The sequence below is a fragment of the Hirundo rustica genome, chromosome 9, assembly GCF_015227805.2.
Source record: "Hirundo rustica isolate bHirRus1 chromosome 9, bHirRus1.pri.v3, whole genome shotgun sequence".
In the NCBI taxonomy this organism is placed as follows: Eukaryota; Metazoa; Chordata; class Aves; order Passeriformes; family Hirundinidae; genus Hirundo; species Hirundo rustica.
The window spans coordinates 18,666,883-18,691,922 of NC_053458.1; the positions used below are offsets into that span (position 1 = coordinate 18,666,883).

Genomic DNA, 25,040 nt, shown 5'->3' on the forward strand with positions numbered 1-25,040 from the left:
CAGAGCCTCCCCTGTTTCTAACAGCAGGCTATTCCTTTCTAGCAGTGACAGAACAGATCTGTATTATGGCAGATATATTTTTCATTGTAAAGCATTTCTAAAATGAATCATAGAAATTAGAAACTGAAAATAATTGTGAAGGAACTACTTCCATAAAAGGTAATTTCAATCCAAAAGTCCCTTAAAGGAACAACACAATAAATGCAGGCTAATCAATATATGGCAATAAGTTTCACAAAGATCAGAATCTGGGTTGGTAAACTTTGCTATGTTCACAAAGGAAAAGAAGAATCTCCTGGAATGGGAAACTCTCATGCAGTTTTCCCTTCATGCTCTTTGACAGACAATTAATTGATACATCAAATTCAGCAAGATTTTAAAAGGACCAGTGATTTTTTGTTTGTTGTTTTTTTTCTTGGAGTGGGGTTAGAGGACACAATAGCAGTCTTCTTGTAAGATGATCTCTATAACACCCTGGACAAATTTAATGACAAAGACTGTCTAAGCAATTCACTACCTAGTTCAAAACTCATGTGTTTCCCTAAGCAACTTCTTTGTGCCAGTTGCCCTAAGAAATATGTAGGACAGTCAAAAGCATATTTTCCCTAAGTCAAAATAAGGCAAAGGGCTACTTTTAACGGAAGGAGCAACTCTAAACCAAATACAGTCAAAATCACTGAAAGCTATGGAGTAGAGTTTTCAGTTATAGTTAATTTATTTGTTTTCCATTAAATCTCCATATAACTTCAATTCCATCCAAGACTGTATTATATTTAATGCTGTTTTGGTATTTAAAGCAATACATTGTTTTGAAATGGCTTTCTTTTTTTACAACATACTTACTAAAACAGCCAAATATATTTCAAAGCTATTGTTAACACCTTTATTACTATCACAGTAGAAGTGCTATTATAATATTTATACTTTCTATAATTCCTTTCAGGACCTAAATTTTGCATTCAAATTGTTTGCAAAGCTTTAAAGGCTAAATCATGGGACAAGATCAACAATATGTAATGGTATTATTAGAAATTATTGGAATTAAATCTGCATAGTATTTCAAAATTGTACTGCCCTTTTCATGTGCTGTTTCATGTCACATTGAAGAAAAAGAAAAAGCTTAGTCCACGCTAAAGGGAATTACAAGCTTAAGAATAGAAATAAATACACAAAAATTAAACACCCCCAAAAAAATAATAGAAGCAGAAACCATACTTTATTCATCTAAGAGCAGACTCCAGTGCACATATCTAGTGTTTCACTTCAGTGCAATATCTTTGAGGTCCATTTAAAAACATTCTACATTGAAAGACAAACTAAATTTTCAGAGTTCTAAATTCAAATATAGATAATTTGAAAAGTCGATATTTTGAAGGCTGGATATTTTGATGTGAAACACCAACTGTTGGCTTCCCAGTATCACCACAAATTCACACTAGTTTCAGCATCCTGTTAGAGGGCCTGCTGGCCAGTTTTTAAGGTTGTTGAAAAGCTACTTAGATACTGGAAACAGGAGGGCGGCGGGGGGGGGAAGTAGGAGAAGCAAATGGTAAAATGAGAAAAATTGCACAAGAGTGAGATTATAAATTATGTTCTTCTAAGGCAGAAAAGACCTCCTTGGAATCCAAAGGGTAAAGGAAAAACTAAGATTGACCTCCTTCTGTTGAATCAGCTCTAAATTGTCTGAGTCATCTTGATTCTCAGATATAAAAATGCTCCCAGTTCAGTGGCGAGTCAATTGCATAAAGAACTCTGCAGAGTGTATATCCAAGGCAGAGAGAAATATCAGTCAGCATCTCCTGAGAAGCATGAAAATGAGATATTGCTCTATTGCTACAAAACATATCCCTCCCAAAAACCCTAAAAAGGACAACGCCTATCAGTGTAGTTAAGCACAGTTCACAGCTCTCTGCTAAGAATTCAGAAGTTCCTTGCACATTAACAGAAAATTTTCACAAAATTTAGATATGTGGTTGATAACATATCTGAAGTAGACAGATGTCAATATTCTCATAGCTACATATATTAAAGCATCTGCCTACTGCCAGAGTCAGTAATAGTCTAATTCCTTCACCCAGAAAAGGTAAGTTTAGAAATTTCTGAAAGTTAAAAGTTAATAACAGGTGAAAAAAATATACCTACTCTACAGACTCCAGCAAAAAAAAAAAAAAAAAAACCAAACCACACTAAAACAAACAAACAAACCAACCAAAACACAAAACACCACCATAATATAGTTTAACTTGCTAAATAATAATAATACATTTAATGTTTCTAGTGTGAGAATTCCTAAGCCTGAAATTGCAGAAGTGTTAAAGATCAGAAAAAGTTTGCACCTGGTGATACTAAGAAGTTCCAAGTTGGAACCATTAGGTTTTGGGCAGTTAAGGCTGAGTCCAGCAGGCAGGCAGACAGGTACTGCCTTGTCCCAGGTATTTCCCTAAAAGAGAGCTAAGCTTATCTCACAGCTGCTGCTGGGACATCTGTTTTCAGCATATAAGTTAGGAAAAATACTTCACTTATCAACATGTGAGATAAAACATCTCAGAGAAAAGAGAAATAAGGCAGGTTTTGCAAAACAATGTACAAAGTAGGGAAAACTCAGGTTAAAGGAAAATTGAAAAATATCTGGCCATTGCAATCTAAATATATGATCTGTCATAACAGCTGCATGAGTTGGTAGTGCTGGAGAAACTAACTTCTGATATTGTGTGGCTTTTAGGAGATAAATCTCAAAATCTAATGCTTCCATTAACTTCTTTAAAGTAAAAGGTACTAGCAAGAAAACAGTAGAGAAGTGCAACAACATACCACTAGAATTCAACGATACAGAACACAAGTACAGAAGGGAGTGAATAAATGATGCCTTGAACCTGCACAAGCTCTTAACAGCCACAGAACGTAACAGACGTTTGTACTGCTCGGGTTCTGTACAGCCCAAACGTGCAGATTCAGGTGTGAGCTTGCAAAGCCCTACAGAACTTACATTCCTTACAGTCTTTCCTCCAGCTTGGACAAGCAGATATAAACTTCTAGGTCTATCCACTAGGATCAAGAGATTAAATGAGGTTCATTTCTCTGAATTAGACAGATGAAAGAATCTGAAACAAAAGACAGAATACCCAGGTGCACCTTTTCTATAATTTGAGAATGGAATAGAACAGATATTTTTGTAAATGCTGTGAGTAGTAATTTTCAAGGCTCTTTAGTGGAGAAAAGTTGACATTCTGAAAGGTATAAAGCTTAGTATTGCAAGAAATCAAGCAGAGACCCTGGTTTTCTTATCCCTGAAAGTTTCTGTACATCTACTTGGATAATTTCTCTCACAAGATTAGAAGTTAATTAGGAAAATATTTCACTAAATATTATTAAAAAGGGCAAGAGCACAGAAAGTAGATTTACGTGTTATAATATCATTGCTTTGCAGATAAGCTATGCTTGTGAGCAAGCTCTAAGAAGCGCAGAAAACCTAGTTCTGCCTTGTTGCAAGAGAGAAACTACTCTTAGTATTCATCTAATGTAAATCGCTCTGATCGCCACCTTTTCTTTTCCTCCTAACTAGCAGGCTACTCATGAAAAAGTAATATTTTTCTGAGGAGATTGAAGTAGAACTTGACTAACCTGTATGTAACTATTCCCTGCTGTAACTTCCAACTAGCACATTGACATCTCCTTGCTGGGCTGAAGTGTTTACTGACCATCACACAGCTTTCACTGTGCTGCCCCACACTGTGCTGGCCCTGCTGAGCTCCAGCCATGAGTGCCAGGCCAAGCCCTGGTTGAGGGCTAAGCCCCTCTTTACCCACTGCTGGAGAGCTCAGGAGAAAGTGCTGCCAGGGCATCAGCGGCATGGAGAGCAACAGCATCTCAGACACACCTCCCTGAGAAGCAAGTTAGGACTTGAGCACTGTCCAGTGTCAGATCCTGCACCCCATTTATACCTTCTCAAATACTCTGATAGTCAAGCCAATAAAGACTGGCAGACTTTCAGAAAAGCAGATTTATACTAGGCTCCATGCAAAGCAGATACTTGTAATACAGACTGGCAAAGCCTCATGGGCACTTTGTTACTACTGTGCCTCTGCAGATAAACAGTTTGTGTGACAGATAGCCCAGTCCCAAAAACTGCAAACACATCGGGTCACTCCGAGCAATCAGCACCAGATGAGCAACCACTGCTGCCTCTGGCACCTCATGGCTGCAATTCCCTTTTAATGGTAGGGAGGACACATGATGAGGCTTTTAAAGGAAGGCTGAGAAAGCTCACAGACCATTTAACCACCCAAATACCTAAACCCAGACGTGCAAATTCTGCATATTTGTCTCACCCAGTTGCTTTAAAAAAGAACTACAGGTGATACAATATTTGGATCACCATTTGATCCTGGAGAACAATGATAATAACAAGTGACTCTAGAATATAATCTGTTGCAACATATTTGTCATTTTCTACCTGTGTAATTTGTCTAAAGTGGGGGTAGAATTCTTATTCTGATTTTACAAATTATTCCAGAAATGGAACAAGGCTTTCTGAGTCCCCCCAACATTCAGGAAGAGAAATCATGTTTCCTAAACCCCATCTATTGGTCTAGCTGCTCTGTGCCAATTAATTTCTTGACAAACTTATATAATAGCATCATGATATCATCAGTCTTGCATCCCCTAATGCCATTAGATTTGATGATATAGAGGCTGTGAGTCTTGCTGCTGTCTCAGTGTGACATAGCACAAGCAAGAAAAGCCAGTGGATCTGCAGTGATTTGTGTCACAATGGATCACAAACATCACTTGAAAACAGTGAACATAAATTGCCAACTTACAAAACTTGCTGAAATTATGTGACAGAAATAATGTCAGACAATGAAGCAATTTCTATCCACACGGAAATAACTTCCAGAATGTGCTGATAAAAAAAACTTAAACACCTTAATTCAAAAGGCAAAGAAGGCTCCATGACTCCATTGAGGATGAGAATTTCTTCAGGAAAGGTCACTTAATTCATAACATTTGCACCATAAAAAACTTCTGCTTGACATGCTGCTATATTCTCCCTCAATTTATGTCATTCCCCACTCTCCATTTATCAGATAAGTCTAAATGTATCACAGAAGGATTTATGCATCCCACAGGAACCAAAGCACTGCTTTCTCAGTACCAGTTATGAGGTAAAGAGATAGGTACCAAGGCGCAGAATCCAGGAATTAGATTCACAGGGCAATCTTAAATCTTCTCAGGTTTTACTTCCAAAGTCTAATACTAAGCACCACCAAACTCCCTAGAACAGCTGCTGCTCTGACATCCAGGGATACCAATGCCTAATTCCCCTGCAGTAAGGCCCAAGCGGGTGTTCAGTATGGTGCACGGGTCTGCGGCTGAGCAGAAAATTGAATGCTAATGCCCCACTCTCACTCAGCCTAAGAAATGTCTGAAGAGGTTCCACTTTGATCTGCAGTCCACCCAATCCAATGCTACCCGTGTGCACATGCAAGTCAGGGAGAACCGTGCTGAAAATGCAGATTCATAATTTCCCTCAGGCTCGCTCGTACCAAGTCAGCTAGCAAACTGAAAAGAACCATCAGGATTTTTCATTATAATTACCATGCACTACAAGATAAGGAGAATGTTGCTTGAATTTTTTGTGTGACCCAAATGTTTTGAATGTAGAAATGGCTTTAAGGCGGGGGGGGGGGGGGGGGGGGGGGGGGGGGGCACAGAAATCTCTGTCAATATAAATAAGCACAACTATTTTAAACTGAGTTACCAATGTAAAACCTGCCAATGAAGAGTTACTTTCTCCTTCAGAGCAATATTTTATTGCATTCCACAAGATATACAACTCTCGAATGTAAATTGGTTCAAGAATGAAAAGAATTATAGACTTATAGAGCATTATTAAGATTTAATCACCAAAATTATGGGTCCAGCTCAGAGGTACTTCACTTCCCTGTATTCTGGCATATCAAAATATCACAATCACTTAAAATCTAATTACAGCCATAGGGACTCCATTCCCCCTCACAAAAGAATATGATAGGGACAGGAATTTTCTTCCTAGCTGCCACAAGTGATTGCTAGCAGAGAGCAGCCCATGAACATATTGATAGTTACTGAGAGTATTTAATTAAAAAATACACGCAAGAACTTAGCGACGTATCTACGATATTTTCCTACCTCAACTAATATGGAGCATGGCAACATCATGAGGCTTCTCTGAGACTGATGCCTGCTGCTCGAAATCATGTTCATCTGTGAAGGAAACACAGGATATTGTGTCCATCTGTCAGAAGCTGGCCTTGTTTATAATAGTGTGCTTACAGCAAACTAGAAAAGGCCTGCTTAAAACACAGGTTTGTACCAAAATAAGGAGTGGTGAGCATTACATCAAGGAAAAGGACTGTTTATGTGCAATTCTTTATTCCAGTATGAATGATCTTCAAGTTAGTTTAGATTTTACTGTTTTGTTACATAGATTACAGCTGTTTTTGTTCCAAATAATAGTATCTATATGAAGATTTGTACTTAAAATTGTACGAGTTATATGCCTGCATACGTCAACAAAACAACTCCTTTATCTCTTTTTGGCAGAGCTTTTCTAATTCTATTGACTTCAAAGAAACTTAAGCATGTTCTTTAAGTATAAATAAGAGGACTTTGCTGAATAGACATTAATTGAAGGCTTAAAGGTTTTCATAATTTAAATTTTAATCTATCAGACTTCAACAGAAGCATGGGAACACAGGACTAAAAGGAAGTGCCAAGCTGTTTGACTAAAACCTCTTGAGAAGTTAGTATATTCAAGAATTCGAAAACTTCTAAATGCTGTGTAGTTCCTCTAGATTGCTCTCTTCTTCCTTAAAAACACCCCATACAACCAATATAACCACTATTTCTCTGATTATTTAATTTTTAAAACTCTACTTTAAAAGCTTCCCTCTAGGCTCTTCCTAAAGATACTAAAATAGTCCATTAGCTGTCTTTTGCTTTTCCCAGCTGTTCCCCTCACTGTTCTTCATTTATGTCTCACCATTCACATATTTTTTTTTATCCTCTTTCCTTCTGGTGTCCCTGTGCTCTCGCTCCAATTTCCCTTTAATCTTTCCACATACTCCCTTTCCCTCATTCCATTTCTCACACGTAACACATTTTTCCGCATCTTGTATCTCCTTCTCTCTCTCTTGCATGGCCTCCCAAACTCATCTTTGATTCTCTTTCTTCCTCTGATGCTTTAATAAACTGCATCTGACTCTTTCTCCCTCTCATGCCCTCGTCTGTGCACGTGCAGATTTCACACAGGGCTTGGGGCTCAGCAGTCCAGGAGTCAGCACGCTAAAGAGAGGAGAAAGCAGATGCTTCCAAGCGATATCAAAAAACAAACTGCTGTGTTTGTACAGCCTGGCTCCCAGCAATGCCTGCCCATCTCTGATGCTCTGCTCCCCTCTTGAAGGTGGCTGGAGGACCTGATACTGTGCCTCCCTCCCTGCATGAGGGAGTCAGCAGCAATGTGAGCGATTGCTCAGTTCTGTGAGACTTAGGCATGCACCAGACAGGTCTCACTGGGAGCATTTTACTGTGACCCTGTCACTCTGAGCATTTTTAGCCCTGTCTTTGGTGCTATAAAACACAGCAGCAATTATCTGCATTCAGCTTGTGTTTATCCAAAGCAATGAAAAATAAGTGCTTCATAAGCAAGCAAATATGGCATTCGTTCTTGAAATTTCTCAATTTCTCTTAGAGACTGAACTTATTTATCAAGTAAATAGAAAATGGTGCTCTACTGTTGATCAATTCACTTTTATGAATCCAGGGCCAAATACTGCTGTTCATATTCCTTTCAATTCCTCTCTCAGGCAGGAGTCCCAGAGACTCCTTGACACTCCATTACCCAGTTACATAATACAACCATTAATATTGCATATGGAGAGGAGCATGCACAGCTACTGCATATTGGGACTACAGGCTCTACAGGCTCAGTTCATTAAAGGGACTCCAATATAGCAGTTATTTATTATTTATTGAGTGTTAACAATACAGTGAAGAAAAGGGAACAAGCTCTGAGAATTAAGGACCAATAAGTGTCTGCTCTTCAGCCCTTAGCTCAAGAATAAAAAGGGACTAAGATTCAAAATTCTCCAGTATAGCACCAAAGGAGCAACGTGTTCTTCTTAATGCTATGTAAGTACTGCAGATTCCTGTTGGCCAGTGTCTAAAGCTCTTGGTGCACTCAAATGGGAATGAGCTCTAGACCCTGAGATGAATCCCAGATTTTTTATTTCCATAGCATGGAGGTAGGCATTGGTCAAAGCCTGGTACACTATTTACACAGGATAAATGCACACAATATGTGAAATTGCCTTTCCAGAGGTTGCTGCTATGAGTTTCAAGAAAGATGAGTGAGCCTGAATGAGACATCAAGAAGCCATCTGTGAGAGCATGGCTGAAATGTTACAAACACCCCTATAAATATCTTTGGATAAGGAACTAGTTCTGTTTTAGTGATATGAAGTCTTTTTATGTAAGTAGTTACTAGGCAGCCTATGAAGCAGTTTCTCTGGCAGTACCCCAGTGCATGCATTAGGCAGCCCGTCTCCCTCGAGCTGCTCTTCTGGGGGCATGCCTAACAACAACCTACAGGATCCCTCTCCAGACAAGCCTACCCCTGCCACATAGCATCACAATCTGCCTGGCTGCCAGACTAGAGCATCATACCCACAGCTGTGCTGGTTTGGGAAGAGACAGCAAGCACACACCTCCAGGAGCATGTGGCTGAGCACAGCAGCTCTGCACCACAGCAGCATGGGAGCAGCTGTAGGCTGAACATCCTCCTTAACACAGTTGATGAAAGCCTGCTCTCAGTGTTTCTGCTCCCATTTGGATCAAAACTCACTCAATTTATACCTCTCCTCAACATGAGATGATTGCACTTGTGTTTCTTGGGCTGGGTTTTCATAGAATCATAGAATTATTAAGTTTGGAAGAGATGTTTAAGACATCAAGTCCAACCATCAACCTGGCACTCTGTAACTCCTAAACCACCAACTCTTAGCTCCTGTAAAGTGGATGAGAATTGGGCAGCAAGACCAGGGGCACAACAGCAGAATGTTTTTACAAAAAAGTAGCAACTGCTCTGTATAGGGTCTAGAAATGAAGTATATGGGCAATTTTTAGGCATATCTACTGACTCAGGTACTTCAGATGCACAAGAAGACATCCTCTTAGGATGAAACGTCAGCAATGAGCTCTGGGAAACTTTGAACGACGTTCAGTGCAAAAAGATGCCTAGATTTTAATCACTTCCAATTTACTCAGAAACAGAAAAGGAAGTACTTGTGCTCATAGCTTGAATATGTCAAGGTATTTATTTAATACTGCATTTCACAGCCCAAAAAATGAACTCAAATATCCTTAGTTCTGAAATGGAGTTCCCCAATCTCACTATTTTGCTACTTCTATTATCCAGGGTTGCCATTTGTATAGCACTCCTCTGGCATTTTTGGTGAAGTGTCATAAAAGTTACAAGCAGATCTAAGGCACAACAATATCATTACTAGCTGTCTGTTTCATCACAGGCTTCTCTGTAACTTAAGATTTATCTAGAAATAGAAATGGCATATTCTGTTTCATTTGTCTCTTTCCATTTATGGGTGAAGTTCACATATACCAATGAAAAAGTGCTTACCAATAAATCAGGAGATGTAAGATATGCTCTAAACTTAAAAAAACCCCAAAACCCTACTAAAATTCAAATAAAGCTCGCTAGAACTATCAGTAGCACTTATACTCCCCAGTGTGATAAAAATGTAGTGACTTGTGAGAGGGTAAACAGAGAATGTGTCTGGGGAACATTGAATTAGTCTAGGAAAAAGGAAATAAGGCCACGGTGCTCTGAAGAAATCTTCATGGCAAGAAACCATTTTTATGTGCCAAATCTATATCATCTTCATAGAGATAATGGATAATAGAAAATATTATGACATTTTAATAAAGAGAAAGAAAAGTAAAGAATGTTTATACTTTCCTCTGAGTTACTTACATTTCTGTCTCCCACTTGTATCATAGCTGTCTATTTATCATCAATAGCTATTTGTCAGGAGAGCAAACGTGCTGCATGAATATAATACAGGAGAGCTTAGAGTATGTGGGCTAAAGAATTATTTGTATACACATTTGTATACACTGATCAATTTTCAGTGAATCAGCTGAGGAATTCCTGGAAGGACCAGATTTCCTGCCCAGCTGATAATCAACACATAGAAACATGTAAATTGTTCTGGGTATTGCAGGAGCTACCTGGGGAAGCCTTTGGGACAGTCCAAAATTCCCACCAAGATAGTTCCTATAGTACTAATTAGTCAGACACTGAATTGTGAAGGTGGCTGAGAATTCATTTAACCACTTTATTTCATGTTAGCCCACTGTTTACACTGTCCACAATTTTGGACAATTTCATATATATATAAAAAATTCAATATATATTTAAGTGCATGTGTGTGTGTATATATATATTTATTTATATAAAATTAGGTATATATCTACCACCCAGTGGTGGTAGATTGGCGAGCACAAAGGCACAGCTCTGACACCCAGTTACACAAGAACAAGAGTTGCTGTGCAAGTCCGAGGAGTTTCTAACTTACTACTTACATTTCATGGCTCTTGTTGCTGCTGAATGTGATTGGGAGAAGGAAAAAAAAATAAAGCTAATTTTTACAGTAATTGATACTCTACTTATGAAGACTGCTGTTAGTGAAGATCTTCCTTTTGATTTTTATCTGTGTTCCTACTACCTCTCAGTTCCATGTGTATGCACAGAGACAGGTGCTTTTTCAAACATTACTCAGGCTTTCACAGATAACAAAGTGTCCATTCTTATATCAGAAAGAACTCTTACATGATCTAAAGCTGACAAAAATCAGCCTTAGGTGATTTTATAGCTTTACTAAGGCTGAGGGGAAAAAAAAAATCAGAGAAAAGTACTATAATAATCTGAACCATATTCATGGTGGAAATACTGAAATGTAGATTCAGAACAATCTTTGGAGGAACAGAGTTCATCAAGTTATTCCACATATTCGCACTTCTATTCCTCTTTCTCCAAGAGGATTTCTCTTACATTTTAAGCTCGGTGCTGCAGTAACTAAAATTCTCTTTTCTCTGACATGCATATTAGTTTTGATCCCAGGGTACAAGGACAGAGGACAGACAGAGCAGTGGGAAGCTGACTCTGGGAACAGCAAAGGCATTCTTTGAATAACTGACAGAACAGAGATGAGTCTGGTATGTAATGTAACCTGAACATCAAACCAAACTACAGAATATCAAAGAACCATCTGCAGATAGGACTGATAAAACAGAGAATTTTATACACTAATGTCTATACCTTTTCATGTAAAATGCTAGGGAGTTTGTTCTCAGCCAAATACGTGACATTTCCGAATTACTTTTCTCTTACAAAAAACACAGTAAAATGAAACCTTAGGAATGATAATCCTTTCAGGCTTTAGATCTGCCAGAGAAATACATGAGAGGCATTTCCCTCCAATAGGAGAGAGAGCTTGTCTCTATATACATAACAGGAAAGAGGAACAGAAGAAACACGGCACATACTGATGGTAAGATGCTGAGGGAGAACTAGTATTTAAGATAACTTGGATGCAGATCATACAGGTAAAGTCAGCATATAATGTATTTTCAAGAGTAAAGTGTGAAACCAATGATATAAAATGTGCAAGAATAGGTTGCTATCAGCTGAGACACATGAGAGAGTTGTGAATCACCCTGATTAGAGCAGGGAATCACACTTAGCTGCTTTTGCTACCTGAAAATTCATGAGTGCCACTAACTGGTGAACCTTAGTAATGAACTCAGATGCTTTCTCTCTCTGAAGCCCAGGGCATTTACTCTCTTTGCCACTTCCTTGAAATAACCTTCCATCTCACAGGTGTATTAACCCACAGGCAACAAGGTCCCTGTAACATCTGCCAGGTTGTCAGTGATTGCCAACACACAGCAACATCTATGTCAAGAGTAAATGAAATACGGGGGGAAATGTCACCAGCAGATTGAAAGCAATGCAATATATACCAACACAGTATTTTTCCCCAGTGACTTCCACATATGTTGTACTATTGTTTTCTTTCTTCATTTTTTACTGACCTCCTGATGGATGTACCATTTATTATGATATTGAGAGCTAAACTGTGCTCTCCTGTCTTGAAATTGAATAAAATTAGTTTTTTAAAAACTGTAAAACAGTTGGAACAGCATAGAGTGACAATCTTATTACCATGAAAGATGAAAGCTAGGAACTAGAGAAACTATATGCCTCTCTTTCTTAGATTACTCATTATCTGAAGATTAACACTAGAAGGACCTGGAAGCCTGTCTAACCCAAATCAAAAGCTCCCAAGGAGTTCAGACAGTGAAAAGTGTTATCAGCAACAGGAGGATTCACGGGATTATGTTTATAGCGACAGGATTAAGTTTTGCCCAACAAGCTTCAGAAATAAGAAGGTCATTTTTCTGTTAAGAATATGACGGAAGAATGCACTTGTTTTGCAAGCAGGAAAATTAATGTGAGCTTAACCAATAAAAGAGTTCCATAAAATTACTCCAGTTGTGAAATCAAGGCAAATCTTAATCCTATAGCTTTGTACATAAAAAAGAGCCCACTGGAGTGAAAGAGCAAAATTCTGGTGCTGACATAAAATCCCATCCACCACGGATGTGACAGCAACTCTCTATCATAATAACAGGAAGCCCCTGCCACTCAGAAGGCATCTACACAGACACCTTCCCACACAGGCAGCTGATTGTGGGAATCTCTGCAGAGATTCACTAGAATAGTTAGTGCAGTGTAACTGGCTGGAATAATATAGATCTTGGAATGGCTTTTTGTCTTCACTTTGCTCTGATTTAGAAGCAAAATATTCAAATATGTGGAATGTTAGTCTTAGTCTGAAGCTTGCTTGCCAGTCAAGAGAGGATTTATGAGGCAAGGCCAAATCAGCAGCAGTTCCCTGTGCATTACCAATTGCCAGGGTATGAATGACACCAGCCACATAGTGGGCTATTTATACTGGGTTTTAAACCCAATGGAACCAAGTCCTCAATCCTAAAAGCCCTGAACAAATAATTCACAAATAAAACATGCAAATTTAAAGTTTTAATTAGGCAGATGACACTAGAATTGCTGTTGCCAAGTGTTCCTCACAGGCACGGCTGGAGTGCTGTGGAGGCAGTGGGTGAGTCAAGCTTGATTGATATATCCTACATATGAGAAGCATCTTTTGTCCCACAGTTCATTGCCCCACTCAGTGCTCAGCTGAGTGTTTAGAGCCACTGAAGTACCTTCTGGCCAGTCATTTCTGGCTTTCTCTGTTCTTTCCAGTTTGGGCATTCCTTAACTCTGGGAGTGATCAGTCACAGCCACTATCAACAGTGGGTGTTGAGCTGGCCCACTGTCAGTAATGGACACTGACCTGCCTGTCGTCATCTGGAGTCAGATGTCAGACACCTATTGATAAAACTTACCTGGTTGATTAATGCACTTTTCCCATGTTTCATCAACAGTATTATTAGAATAAAACTATAACAGAGTAAAGCCATAATGTGGTTTCTCTAAATTCATTCAGTAGTGACATTTCTGTCCTGATCTTTTAAATTATCTTAATTTCCAAATATTCAAATTTTGAGTAATATTGATTAGTTATGAGTAGACATAAATATCACCCATTATTGTTTTGTTGTTTAATTAAAAGTTAGCTCATATGTCAGCCCGTAAAATTTATTATTTCCAAATATTTTCTTTGCAGAAAACGTCAACTTCACTAGCGTTCACCAAAAGTGCAAAGAAGCAGCATAGAGTCAGCACAATCACATGTATATCAGAACTAATTTGTATTTAAGAATAGCTGCATCACCAGTTGTCTTGAACTGCTGATCTGGAGAATTTCTGATGGTGGTTTTTGGGGAGCTAGGCTCAATACACTGTAATTGTTTTCTTCCCAGCCTTTAGCTGCTGTTTTTCTTTCAACTGTATCCTAAAATACATGAAGTACTTTCCTTGTGTGTCTATCTAAGCAAATTCTGTATTGCCAACAAGATGTGATACAACTGCAGATGGGAGCAGCTATCATTCTTCTTTTTCAAGACCATTGGTGCACAATGTCAGCAGGATAAGAGTCTCTATGACACTGCTGCGTAATAATTTATCAATTATTTCCTATTTAGAAAAACTTGATGGAGGCTGGCATGTATAAATCTCTATCTGCTATTTCTTCAGATTCCACTTTTTTGTTCTATTTCCTTCAGGCCAAATAGACTCAGCTAATCTAAGACTAAAACCTGGCATTTTTTCTGCTGATATAAAATTCACTGACAGTTCTCAATTTCCACATAAAACCTAATTTGTGCATAATAATGTGTGCAAAAAGTCACAATTAAACTTCAAAGAACTTAACCATGATAATTATCTTTATACTTTATTAAAACACCAATAATTTAAAATTTTGTTGCATAACTGTAAACTTCCCAGTTAGCTTATGTACTTTCTTAATTTCCTCCTACTCTCTGTTCACTTAAAAAAACCCCAAACAAACAAAAAACACAAAACCACCAAATCACAGAAAATTAGTTACAGAATAAAAAGAAAGAATGCCATTTTTTTTTCCATCAGGGAGGTTTAGGTACCCACCTGTAAGTGAATGTATGTGAGCTGATGACTTGTATTCTGGGCCTTCCTGAATACCAAAACACTCCCTACACTGGCCAGCACATATGCTGAACCATTCAGACTCCTCAAAAAAAAATTACAGATTTCAGAATAAAAGTGAAGTAGGACTTCTATGTTGTCTTTACATTTTTTGGTGATAAATTATGTACTTGTTATTCAAGCAACTGAGATACATCACTAAGGGTGGGTGTGAACTGCTGGATTTTCTATCTACCATCTAATAGCATGTTGACAGGAGTATATAGCCATACTATAACTTTAGGCCAAGTAAACAAAAAATATAACCCCAATATGTGTTTGTGCTTTGGATCTAACCATGAAAGATTCATTGTCTAAATATGTCATTGCAGCCAGTGATTCAGAAGTAGAACACTTCCATCTGGCAACAGATGGTCAAGATGGATCTTATTTGCAGGAGTCTTCTGCTAAAAGAACTAGACTTCACAGTCTGGATAATCAGATAAGCAGGTTCTTTCTAGTATTATTGCTGTGAGAAGCCACACCAGAAGTTTATCTCCCAAGTTCAATCGGCTCTGTACACACCTACAGCCCTGCTTAATTAATCATCCTTCTATGTACCATAGCCACTTCTGCATTTCACTGCTAATTTTCCTCGTTAATAATGCGCACATTATACACATAACAGCTGTGCAGTCCTCCTAACACATCAGTGCTCTCTCTCTATCATTCGGTGTGCTGCGATGAGCTTTTCAGCAGCTGTCCTTACTGACTGAGGGATGCTTGCAGCTTCCTACTAGCATTTGCCAAGGCTTTGCAAAGCCATCCATCCCCTCAGACTGAACCTACTGCACTGTTTCACATGTTTTCAGTCACTCATTCACAAGAGACAGCGTGTGTGGGAGTGACAGATGGCTGCTAACCAAGTTGGTCTAGCCTACTTCCTCCCTCACCATACCAGGTACACGGTGCCTGTCACTGGCTTTCTTCTCTAAAGGTTTGTTGAAGAATATTCCAGAGCTCAACACACCCTAAACAACCATTCAATATTTAGTCTCTGTAAAAAACCGACAGATTCTGTTTCATGGTAGCTAGAAAGAAAGGAAAAAATGTTACTTTCACCAAATTACTTATTCTTTGGGAGTTGTTCACTCAGCTCCAAAGAAAAGGGCTTAGACATCAGTTCTACCAGAGAGTTATGAGTCATCAGATAAGAAAAATCAGCTCTCCCATTTTTATGTGATATGGTAAACAAGAAAAGCACTGCAGAATTAGTCCAGGGCTTGCTTTGGTCACAGAAACTGAAGTGGCTGTTGCCATGGGTACATAGAATCAAGTATTTAAAGGGGATTTAAGGACATGAAGGAGGAGAAATGACAACACATCATGGAAGATTCAAGAACTGTAGATGCCTGAAGAAAATGAAGATCTGAAACACAGAGACACAGAACAGAAAAGCAGCCATTCATGCGATGAACAGAAGATAAGAGAAATGACAGCTCACTGTGCTATCAGTGAGGTGGAGAGGTGGAGAAATAGAAAGCAGAAACTGGCAGCCATACCAAAAGGCAAAGAACAGCAGCTAGCTCCATAAGAAGAGGAAGGAGCAATGAAAATAATCAGGATCAAGAGGGCAATGAAATGCATTATACAGAAAATCATAACAGCGACAAGAAAAGGACAAAAATAAGAGATAAAGAAATAGCAGATAGAGGGTAAGGGGAGAAGCAGATCTACAACACAAAAACTAGGTATGTATGAATGATCGAGGATTTTCATTGAAGAGTCTAGGAGCAAGCTGACCTAGAAGAAAGCAAAGATGGTGTGGCAGGAACAAGTATACTTTTACTGATATTACAAGAAGTTATCATGGGAGAAAAGAAGCATTCATTTATCCTACTTCATGCTGATGCAAAGTTTCATCAAGAATGGGATCAAAGCCAGCTGGGAAATACTGCCTTCTCTGGTTTTTAATGGAATTCTTCCAGACCCAGAAGAAGGACCATATATGAAATACAGCATTAAATAAACTGCAAGGTGACTCAATATCTAATCTTAGGTAGAGTTTAGGTTGCTTGGCCACTCAATAGAGGACTTTATTCTGATGAGAGACATTTTAAGGAAGGGATTGTTTGCAGACGCAGAAGATAATACTAAATAGTACAATCATGAGAGTCAGTGACATAGCTGCTAAAATCTGACTTTTAAGATAAAATAGTTTAAAAAAACCCAACAGTAGGCAACACCTGAAAAGTATTTGCATAAAGGAAAAGAATCACCAGAGTGAGAGCTTGTTGAAACTGCAGTTGTGATGAGGATACCAGCATCAAAAATAACTTGGTTGCCAGAAAAGGGATATAAATGTAAATAAAGTGAAATGACATTTCACAGTTAAAGATGTAACAGATTCTAAAGAAATAGGAAGGGCTACTGTGGATGAAGCAGAATCTAGGTGGGCCAAATCAGTGTGTAAGAGCAGTTCTAGTGTGCAGCGTCAAAATCACATGATCACCACAGCTGCCTGTTGGGTCTTTGTTGTGAGATCAGAAAACGTCCATGTAAGTGTTCTTACCTTAAGGCACTTACTAGAAAACACAAGGCTTGTAGGCAGCTAACAAAGACTGCTGGGACAATGGCAGTACTTGAAAATGTGCAATGACATCTATTCATTTGAATGAAGCACTGAAAGCTTTAGCACACTCCGGGAGAACAACGATGTGGGCAAGAAGGGATGCAGCCTTAAAATGACTTCTACACAATTAAGCATACAGCTCATGATTTCACACTGTGTTGAAAACTGGCCTTTTAAAAAGTTTTTGACAATGGATATAGGCACAATCCATCTTCAGCTTAGCTACAGCTATGAGTTATATTTATACTTGGCTTCTAGCTAATTTCCCTAAACAAAATGAATGAATACTGAACGCCACAAAGTTTAGAGTGTAAATGCACTCCCACTGTCACCGACAGCCACAATTTTTTTCTGGTTTTGTTTTAACTAGCATTAATATGGAGTCTGTTGCTGTGGTGCAGATGCTACTCCAATAAAAACAGTACAAGAGATAGATGGAAAAACAAATTAACATCTTGCTGCACATCTTTAAAAAGAGTGTATTACAAATAGACTTTTATCAAGTAGTAGTAATAATAGAACAGGCAGTAACTATCTCACACTGCAATCTGACCCTGACATTTGAAGGACAACTTGAATTGGGATATTTGAAAGATTCTGGAAGAGAATTTAATGGTTCTTGATAAGGACTTTTTTATTTCTTTTTGTCATTCTTAGAAAGAAAGGACTAATGACCTTGCTTTTGCTGTAGAAATGAAACTTTTGGCTTTAATGTGCAGAAAGACAGATCTCAAGATATTGCTATTTTCTGAGTAAATTTGTGACTTTACTTTGGAGATATCACTTTGCATACTTTTGAACATAAGTTCAAATACTTGGTGATATGACTTCTTGAGATATAAGTCAAACATTTTAAAAATGGTCTTTGGAATTTTACATCAAAAACATACATCTTTACATTGGTGTCCATCCAGACTTACTAGTTAGTGAAGTGCAAGCTTCAGCTGTCCTGAAAACCTGCTTGTTACTTATAGCAAATTTTAAAATAGATTTCCAAGTTGTTCAAAATGAGATTCTAAGTGACAATGGATTGATCTCCTGACACTTCAAATAGGTACATCAGAAAAAATCTGCAGAGTATACGGCAGTTAGGAAAGGGCAAGATGGATTAAAAAAGATGGAATGAATTCTGCTGACATCACAGGTCTACCAGGTGAGCCGGTCTCTGGCTGGTAAGGAAGCTGTGAGAAACCAGCCAGTGTAAGACCAGCCAATCGCTACCAAGATGCCTCTCCATTTCTGCTGGAATATGTACTTTCTTCAAATTATCCAAAGATGCACAAACATGTAATTGAGGATTTCCAAGAATAATGAGGGTTTTTTATGAATTTTTCTAAGTATTTCTAATGAACATAAAAGAAAACTCAAGGTAGATAGGTAGTCGGAAGCTGAAGGTTATAATTCCTGTAAGAAGACCCATTTGTGTTTGAATTTTATGAATGGTACACAACCACTGGCATGCATTAGGAAACACCGCTAGTAGAAAAAAAAAAAAAATTGCAATGTCATTACTGGACAATAAAATATGTCATCAGGGTTGTTTCCTTTCCAACATGTTAGACTGTGGTATTGTAGAAGTATCCTGGGGGAGGTACTGGACAAGAGGAAGTTGAAAACAAATTCTGTAAAATTTTACAGCCATACTTTCTCAATAGGATTTTACTACAAGGAATGACTCTTGTTTTTACTGATAAATATTACTGTAGTAATATTAGTAGTCCACATTTTTATAAAACTAATATCCTGAACCAAAGCTTCAGATACTACTTCAGAGATTACCCAACTGCCTTCAGTGGAACGTTTTGTGTAAAGGAAGCAACCATTTTTTGGATCAACACTTGCAATATTTCTTTCAATTTTAGCTGTCAATAGCAATTTAGAAACATTGAAAGCACTATGTAAGAAAAGACTAAAGACCTATCTAGCTTTATATCTTTTCTGAACAACCTCTTGCTCCAGAAAACATTTAATTCCAATAATGTATTGTTTGGTAGAAGGGTGAACTTCTTCTTATTCTAAGTAGCTGATCATTTTATGCCCCAAGGCTTAAACATTCTTGGTGCTACAGTGCATGCAAATATATGTAAAGTTCAGTATGAAAAAGCATCATATATAGAGCTGAACAGCTCTACTGCAGAAACTGTCTTCTGTCAAAATCCAGAAATCATTTGTGAGTTTGCAACTCTATATTAGTAGAAAAACCTACTTAAAAAAAAAATACATAAATATAGAATTTTTTTAAAAAAAACCACCCCATATATTGCCTTCCAGTACACTTTATTCCTCGCTCACGAAGCCCTTGAAATCAGCGAAAACATTGCTGTTTACATCCTGCAAGCTTTGCACAGTTTCATCCTGTCAGATGAACACCCTTAGAAATCAGACTCCATTTTTCCAGGGAAGCTGTATCCAGTTTTGCTGCAGCTGTGTGATGCTTTGGCTCCTTATTTACATACCAATCCATCACTCACTGCGTACAAAAAAGCATTTTGTAAGCCATACAAATACACATGTACCAGGCTTCAAAGAGGTGAAGTCTGTTGTATGTCCTGCACTCTAGGATTTCTGAAGACACAACAAGGCTGCATATCAGCCTCTGCTCTGCAGAGCAATTGTTATCTATAATTAGTCTTCCTAAATACTAATCAGCATTTCATCTATGTGGGTTCTTATTCAATTCCCCAACGCATTAAAAAACATTTCACTGCATATTTCAATCTCTGGTTCATTTCTTCCAGAGGCTAGATAATTTTAGGTAATTAAAAATACTAAAAATTATTGCCAACCTTAGCAACATCAGTTACTTGTGATGCCTGATACATCAACATTAATAGAATCAGGTACAAAGTAACAAGAGTCTTTAGGAAGTATCCATATGCATTAGGCAGTTATGTAAACAAACTGCCTCACAGCTTCTAATGAAATTAAATGCTTGTGATTAAGGAAAATAAAGGTGCCCAAAGTATTTTAAAAAGGCAACAAAAGGAAAAGGCAGGACACGGCAGAGCACTGGACTGGGGAGAGCTGGGACGATGGGCAGCATGGCGAGAGGCTGCTCTCAGTGGCCGTCTGCCAAGAGTAAAAGGAATAATGGGATAAATGTGAAAAGCTCTAATAGCATGTGACTGCTTCTACATTACATGAACTTTTTGAGAAAATTAAAAAAAAAAAAAAAAAAGCTAAATATTTGAGACTTTTTTTGACTGAGAAAGTTTGATGAATAGTCACTTCTGAATGCACTGTGTCAATGCAGTGGAAAATCCCAACAGGAATTGTTGGTGCCAGCTGAAACAGGATTATGCACACATGACTGACAGTCCCTCACAGCTCAGTAAGGAGCAATGCAAATCAGTGCTGACTGATTTTTATAAATCAATTATGCTCAAAAGACAGCAGACTTCTACCTCCCATAGCAGAATTCCTGTTTGACTGTCAGGACTCCAGAGCTCAAGGTGGATGTGGGCCTTGGTGTCACTCTTGTTGTGCCACCACTGCCCACACTTGTCCCCGCAGCCCCAGCCTGGGCCCATCACGCTTCGCGCAGCCCTGTCCCGGACCCTCTGCTCGCACTGCACACGGATCCCCAGACCAACAGTCGGGAAGCTGGATGAAAATACCCCTGACAGGTTCTTGAACCATGAAAAGGTGCAAGAGGAAAGCAGCAGAGGCCGACTGGGCAGGGAACGCAGCACTCGGCAGAGGCTCCGGCCCCGCAGCCAGCACACGCTCCTGGGGAACACCGCACGGGCTGGCCTGGTGCAGCAAACAAACCTTCCGCACAGCAGGGTTAAGCTATTTGTTTACTTGAAAGAATAAATAAGCTGCATGCTTTCCCTTCATACAATTGTGTGGAGATCATCTTTTCTCTAGCAGAAAAAAAAACCTCTATGGTGCTCCTGTGCTGAGGAGCTGCAGAGACTGCAATAAAATGGCTCATGTCCTTTTTGTTTCTGTGCGATATCCACCACACAGATAAAAGCAGACAGCAGAGCAGGAAGCATGCTTGGGTTCATGTGCCCGTACACTCTGCATTAGTGACATATCGTAACTGGTTCTGCTTGAGTGAACAGACTGAAATATTTGTTCACTCTCTTATTAAAGATGCTCTTAAAATCATGCCTCGACGTCAGCCTCTGCTTCCATCTTCTCCTTTACTGAGTGCTTTCTAGGCTACAAAGAAACAGTGAAGGAGCCAAATGCAGACAAAAATGAGCCTTCGTACTGAAGAGCAGTACTATCTTTGCAGTTGTTGAAAATAACACCTCAAAAACATTTGAAACAGCTACTTCATAGAGCCTAACATGAAATACAGAAGCAATCTGACTGGCCTGATTTTGAGTGTGTGCTGGGATTACTCCCTTCATTGCAGTACAATTGCCTCTGAAGTGTGCTACTGCAAGTAGATCAGCTGAATTCTAAATTAAACTCTCTCCACTAGCAAAATAAGCCTATACCCCACCCTTTATATTGTGTCTTGCAAGATATGTTCTCTAGAGGGTAATACAAATAACTATTATTTCTTTTTTATTACAGTCATTGCTAGACATTTTTTTAAAAAGAGCAAGGTTTCTTTGCACTTAGCACTGTCTATTTATCCCGTTAGTGGTACACCCATTGATTGTTTTCGGGTCCTTAATTGTACAGTAGAGGCTAATTGTACAATAGAGGACAAATGTACATCCTTTCCCTCACTTCCCCTCATACACTAGCATTTTTATTCTCAGGGCTCCAACAAGCAGGCTAATTGCAAGTGCATGAATATGGATTGATACACAGGAAACTGGGCAAAGTTACAAAGGAGTGTGAAGTACTTATGCGGGCAATCTTCACATGCAGTACGCACAGCTGAGATGCAGCAGTTAGAGAGGCTGATATCACTTTATCTGAACTGAAAGCTGTCTGTAGCTGTAACCATAAAGAAGACCGCAAGGACTCTGATGATATATTAATCCCCCATGAGAAAATGTCATTGAATTTAGTATATACGACTGCATTTCATACAGTTTTGTAGTATTTACTATAGAACAGGAATGATATTCTTACTGAATTTAATATATTTTGGCATTTCTTTAAGATCTTAACGCTATTTCTCTATGAGATTGCCCACTTGAAAAATAAACATTTTCAGCTTTATCCAAATTTAGAGAACTTTGCATATGGGATAGCTTATATTCGTAATACTTTTCTTCTTCAGTACTTACTGTAAAAAAAAAAAAAAAAAAAAAAAAAAGAAGCCTTTAATAGACATTCTACCAAGGCTGAAATAACACTGAGAAACTCTCAGTTTATGACTTGTACCTTGAAGAAAAAGGTTTTCTCAAGCAAAGATATTGTCCAAAATAGGGAGATTTTACTCCTCATGATGTTCAGTGACACACGTGGCAAATCATTTGTTCAGAAGGTAAAAAAACCAAAGGGAAAGAGAACTGCTCTAAAGTCCCCTGTACTATGGCAGGCCACTGGTGCAGAGTGCTGTTGGTGCTGTGAAGAGCCAATTTGTAGGCAGAAGATGCCCCGATGTCACAACTGTAACCGCAGGCACACAATTCTGAGCAGGCTTTTCCAAGGCAGCATCCATGGAATGTATTCATGCAGTGCCTGGGGTGGTTACCATCCCTTCTCTCTGGACTACACACAGGAAAGGTTTGTATATTTATTTTCCTGCTCAATTTGAAAGATTAGAAAGAAGTAAATGCAGCATTGGAGCAGAAGTGAATTTCAGGGAATGTTGGAATTTTTGCATATTTCTAAACTAGTATGAACAGGAGTTCTTCATTCTTTGGCCTGAAATTCCAATTTATTTCAAGAAATCTATTTAAATTAAAGAAGGAAGATTTCAAGCACACTATTCTTAAAATGTGTCTCCCTATTCTTCTCTGACTGTTTTTTGTTAATAGAGATATCTGAAGTAGGCCATAAAAACAGTATACACATTTATATTTCTATATGCATACACAAATGAGACTTTGAGTGAATATATCCATAACAGCTTTTCACAAGGTAGTGAATCAGCACATTCAGGTCTTAAGAGTATCATATATTAAAATATCATAGCACTGTAAAAAGAAGGAGTATGCAATCCCAGTAAAAATTACTATTTTAATTACACCACCAGCAAATTGAAATTGAAAATTAGCATTTTGGAGTTCATTTTAGAGCTAAGGATGAGAGGTGCTAAAAACACACAGTGCCATATCACGCAGATTTTCCTCTTCGGTTAGCTTTGTTTCTGTGGTAATTGGAGTCAGGTTTTTTTCTCCTTTTTAAATAGAAAACTATCAGGACCAAACCAGTGATTTTTAAAGGGTTTATTATCCTGTTACAGAGACAGACACGTTAGCAGTTTATTGGATATTTCAGAGCAAATGTAACTGCACCAAACAATGCAGTCCGTAGCTGTAATGTTAGAGTGCAGCTAAAATGACCAGCTCTTACCGAGAAAGGACAAGAACTTTAACCCTCACAGACTTATCACATTTTTTATCCCTGCAAAATCTGTGGGCAACAAAAGGGTCCATTTTGGAACAAGGCCTCTGCACTGAGCTGAATGTAGCAGTTACCATGGTGGGGCAAAGAGCTGCCTGGTGTGCTTTAACAATTACAGTGCAGATAAACCTTCACACAAACACCTGTAGCAAGGGGGACTCTGCTCAGCGAAATACAAGCTTGAGATTTCATACTTCCTGGGTAATGTCATATGTGTGTGTTTCCACCACAAACATAATTTGACATGACATTAATTGAAGATACATTCTAAAGGCTGCAACTCTCAGAGGATCTTAGTTCAGTGCTATCTATGTGGGATGCATTCTTTTCAAATTAATCCTGACACTCTAAGAGACAGATTTGCCCTGGCATAACCTGAGGGATAAAATACATACCAAGGCCTGAGTGTGTCCAAATTTACTTATTTGACTGAAGTACCTCAGCTGAGGGCTTCCAACTGTAATTTGTTGACTACAAAAGCCAAAAGAACTCAGGGAGTTTATTAGGTCCTCCTAAAACCTGAATTGGTTTCTAGAGATGCCTCTGTCTCATAGAACACTATATGGAAAACTTAGTCACTTGTTGCAGCAGCCCTCTTGTTAGAGGGTAGAAATGAACTGAGACACAGGCTTCTTGTTTATCACAGCATGAAAAGGGTCCTGGTTTATTCCTCTCTACAGCTCAGCCATCCTGACTCCAACTATTCACTGACTCTGGCTGCAGCAAACTCCTGCAGTAGGTTTCCCCTGCAGGTATCAGCTTGCAGACTGACTGCAGGCTTTTACCCCGCTAGACTATGGCTGCAGGTTCCAACAACAGGCTCCAACTGCACACCCAGACTGACCTTACAGCAGGAATTCTCTCCCCTCAGGATCCTTCTTCTTCATGATCCTCCTCCATGATGATCCCTTCACCAGCTAACCCACTCCTTTTGATCACACTCATCTTTACTGGATACAGCTGTGACTCTTCAGGGGCAAGGCTGAATGGGATAATTAACACAGCTGTTACTTATCAGGGAGGAGGTCACCTGTACTCCCTTCTCCTACAGGCAATGAGTACCTAAACCTGGGTAGAATTAATCTGTGCCCAAATATCTGGCCCAGACAGCTGTGGCCTCCCTGTGACATGGAAAAATAGAGCACTAAGGTAGAGTAGTGTTGTACAAAGAATGGAAGAACAGAACAGTGGTCATGAGACATCCAAGAACTTAGCAGTACCCATCTCACTGGG

The 25,040-nt window shown here is 38.7% G+C and overlaps 1 protein-coding gene across 2 annotated transcripts in view; it reads right to left on the minus strand.

Moving 5' to 3' along the window:
* Window positions 1-24,716, minus strand: part of PLPPR5 (phospholipid phosphatase related 5) — a 79,154-nt gene extending 54,438 nt beyond the window's left edge. The window contains exons 1-2 of one of the 2 annotated variants that reach the window (XM_040073615.2): window positions 24,652-24,716; window positions 6,172-6,246 (exon numbers count right to left, since the gene is read on the minus strand). In XM_040073615.2, coding sequence (XP_039929549.1) covers window positions 6,172-6,246 — 75 coding nt within the window. In that variant the 5' untranslated portion in view covers window positions 24,652-24,716. The remainder of the gene's footprint in view (window positions 1-6,171; window positions 6,247-24,651) is intronic. The other variant, XM_040073613.2, reaches the window with a different exon arrangement.
* Window positions 24,717-25,040: the final 324 nt, after the last annotated feature.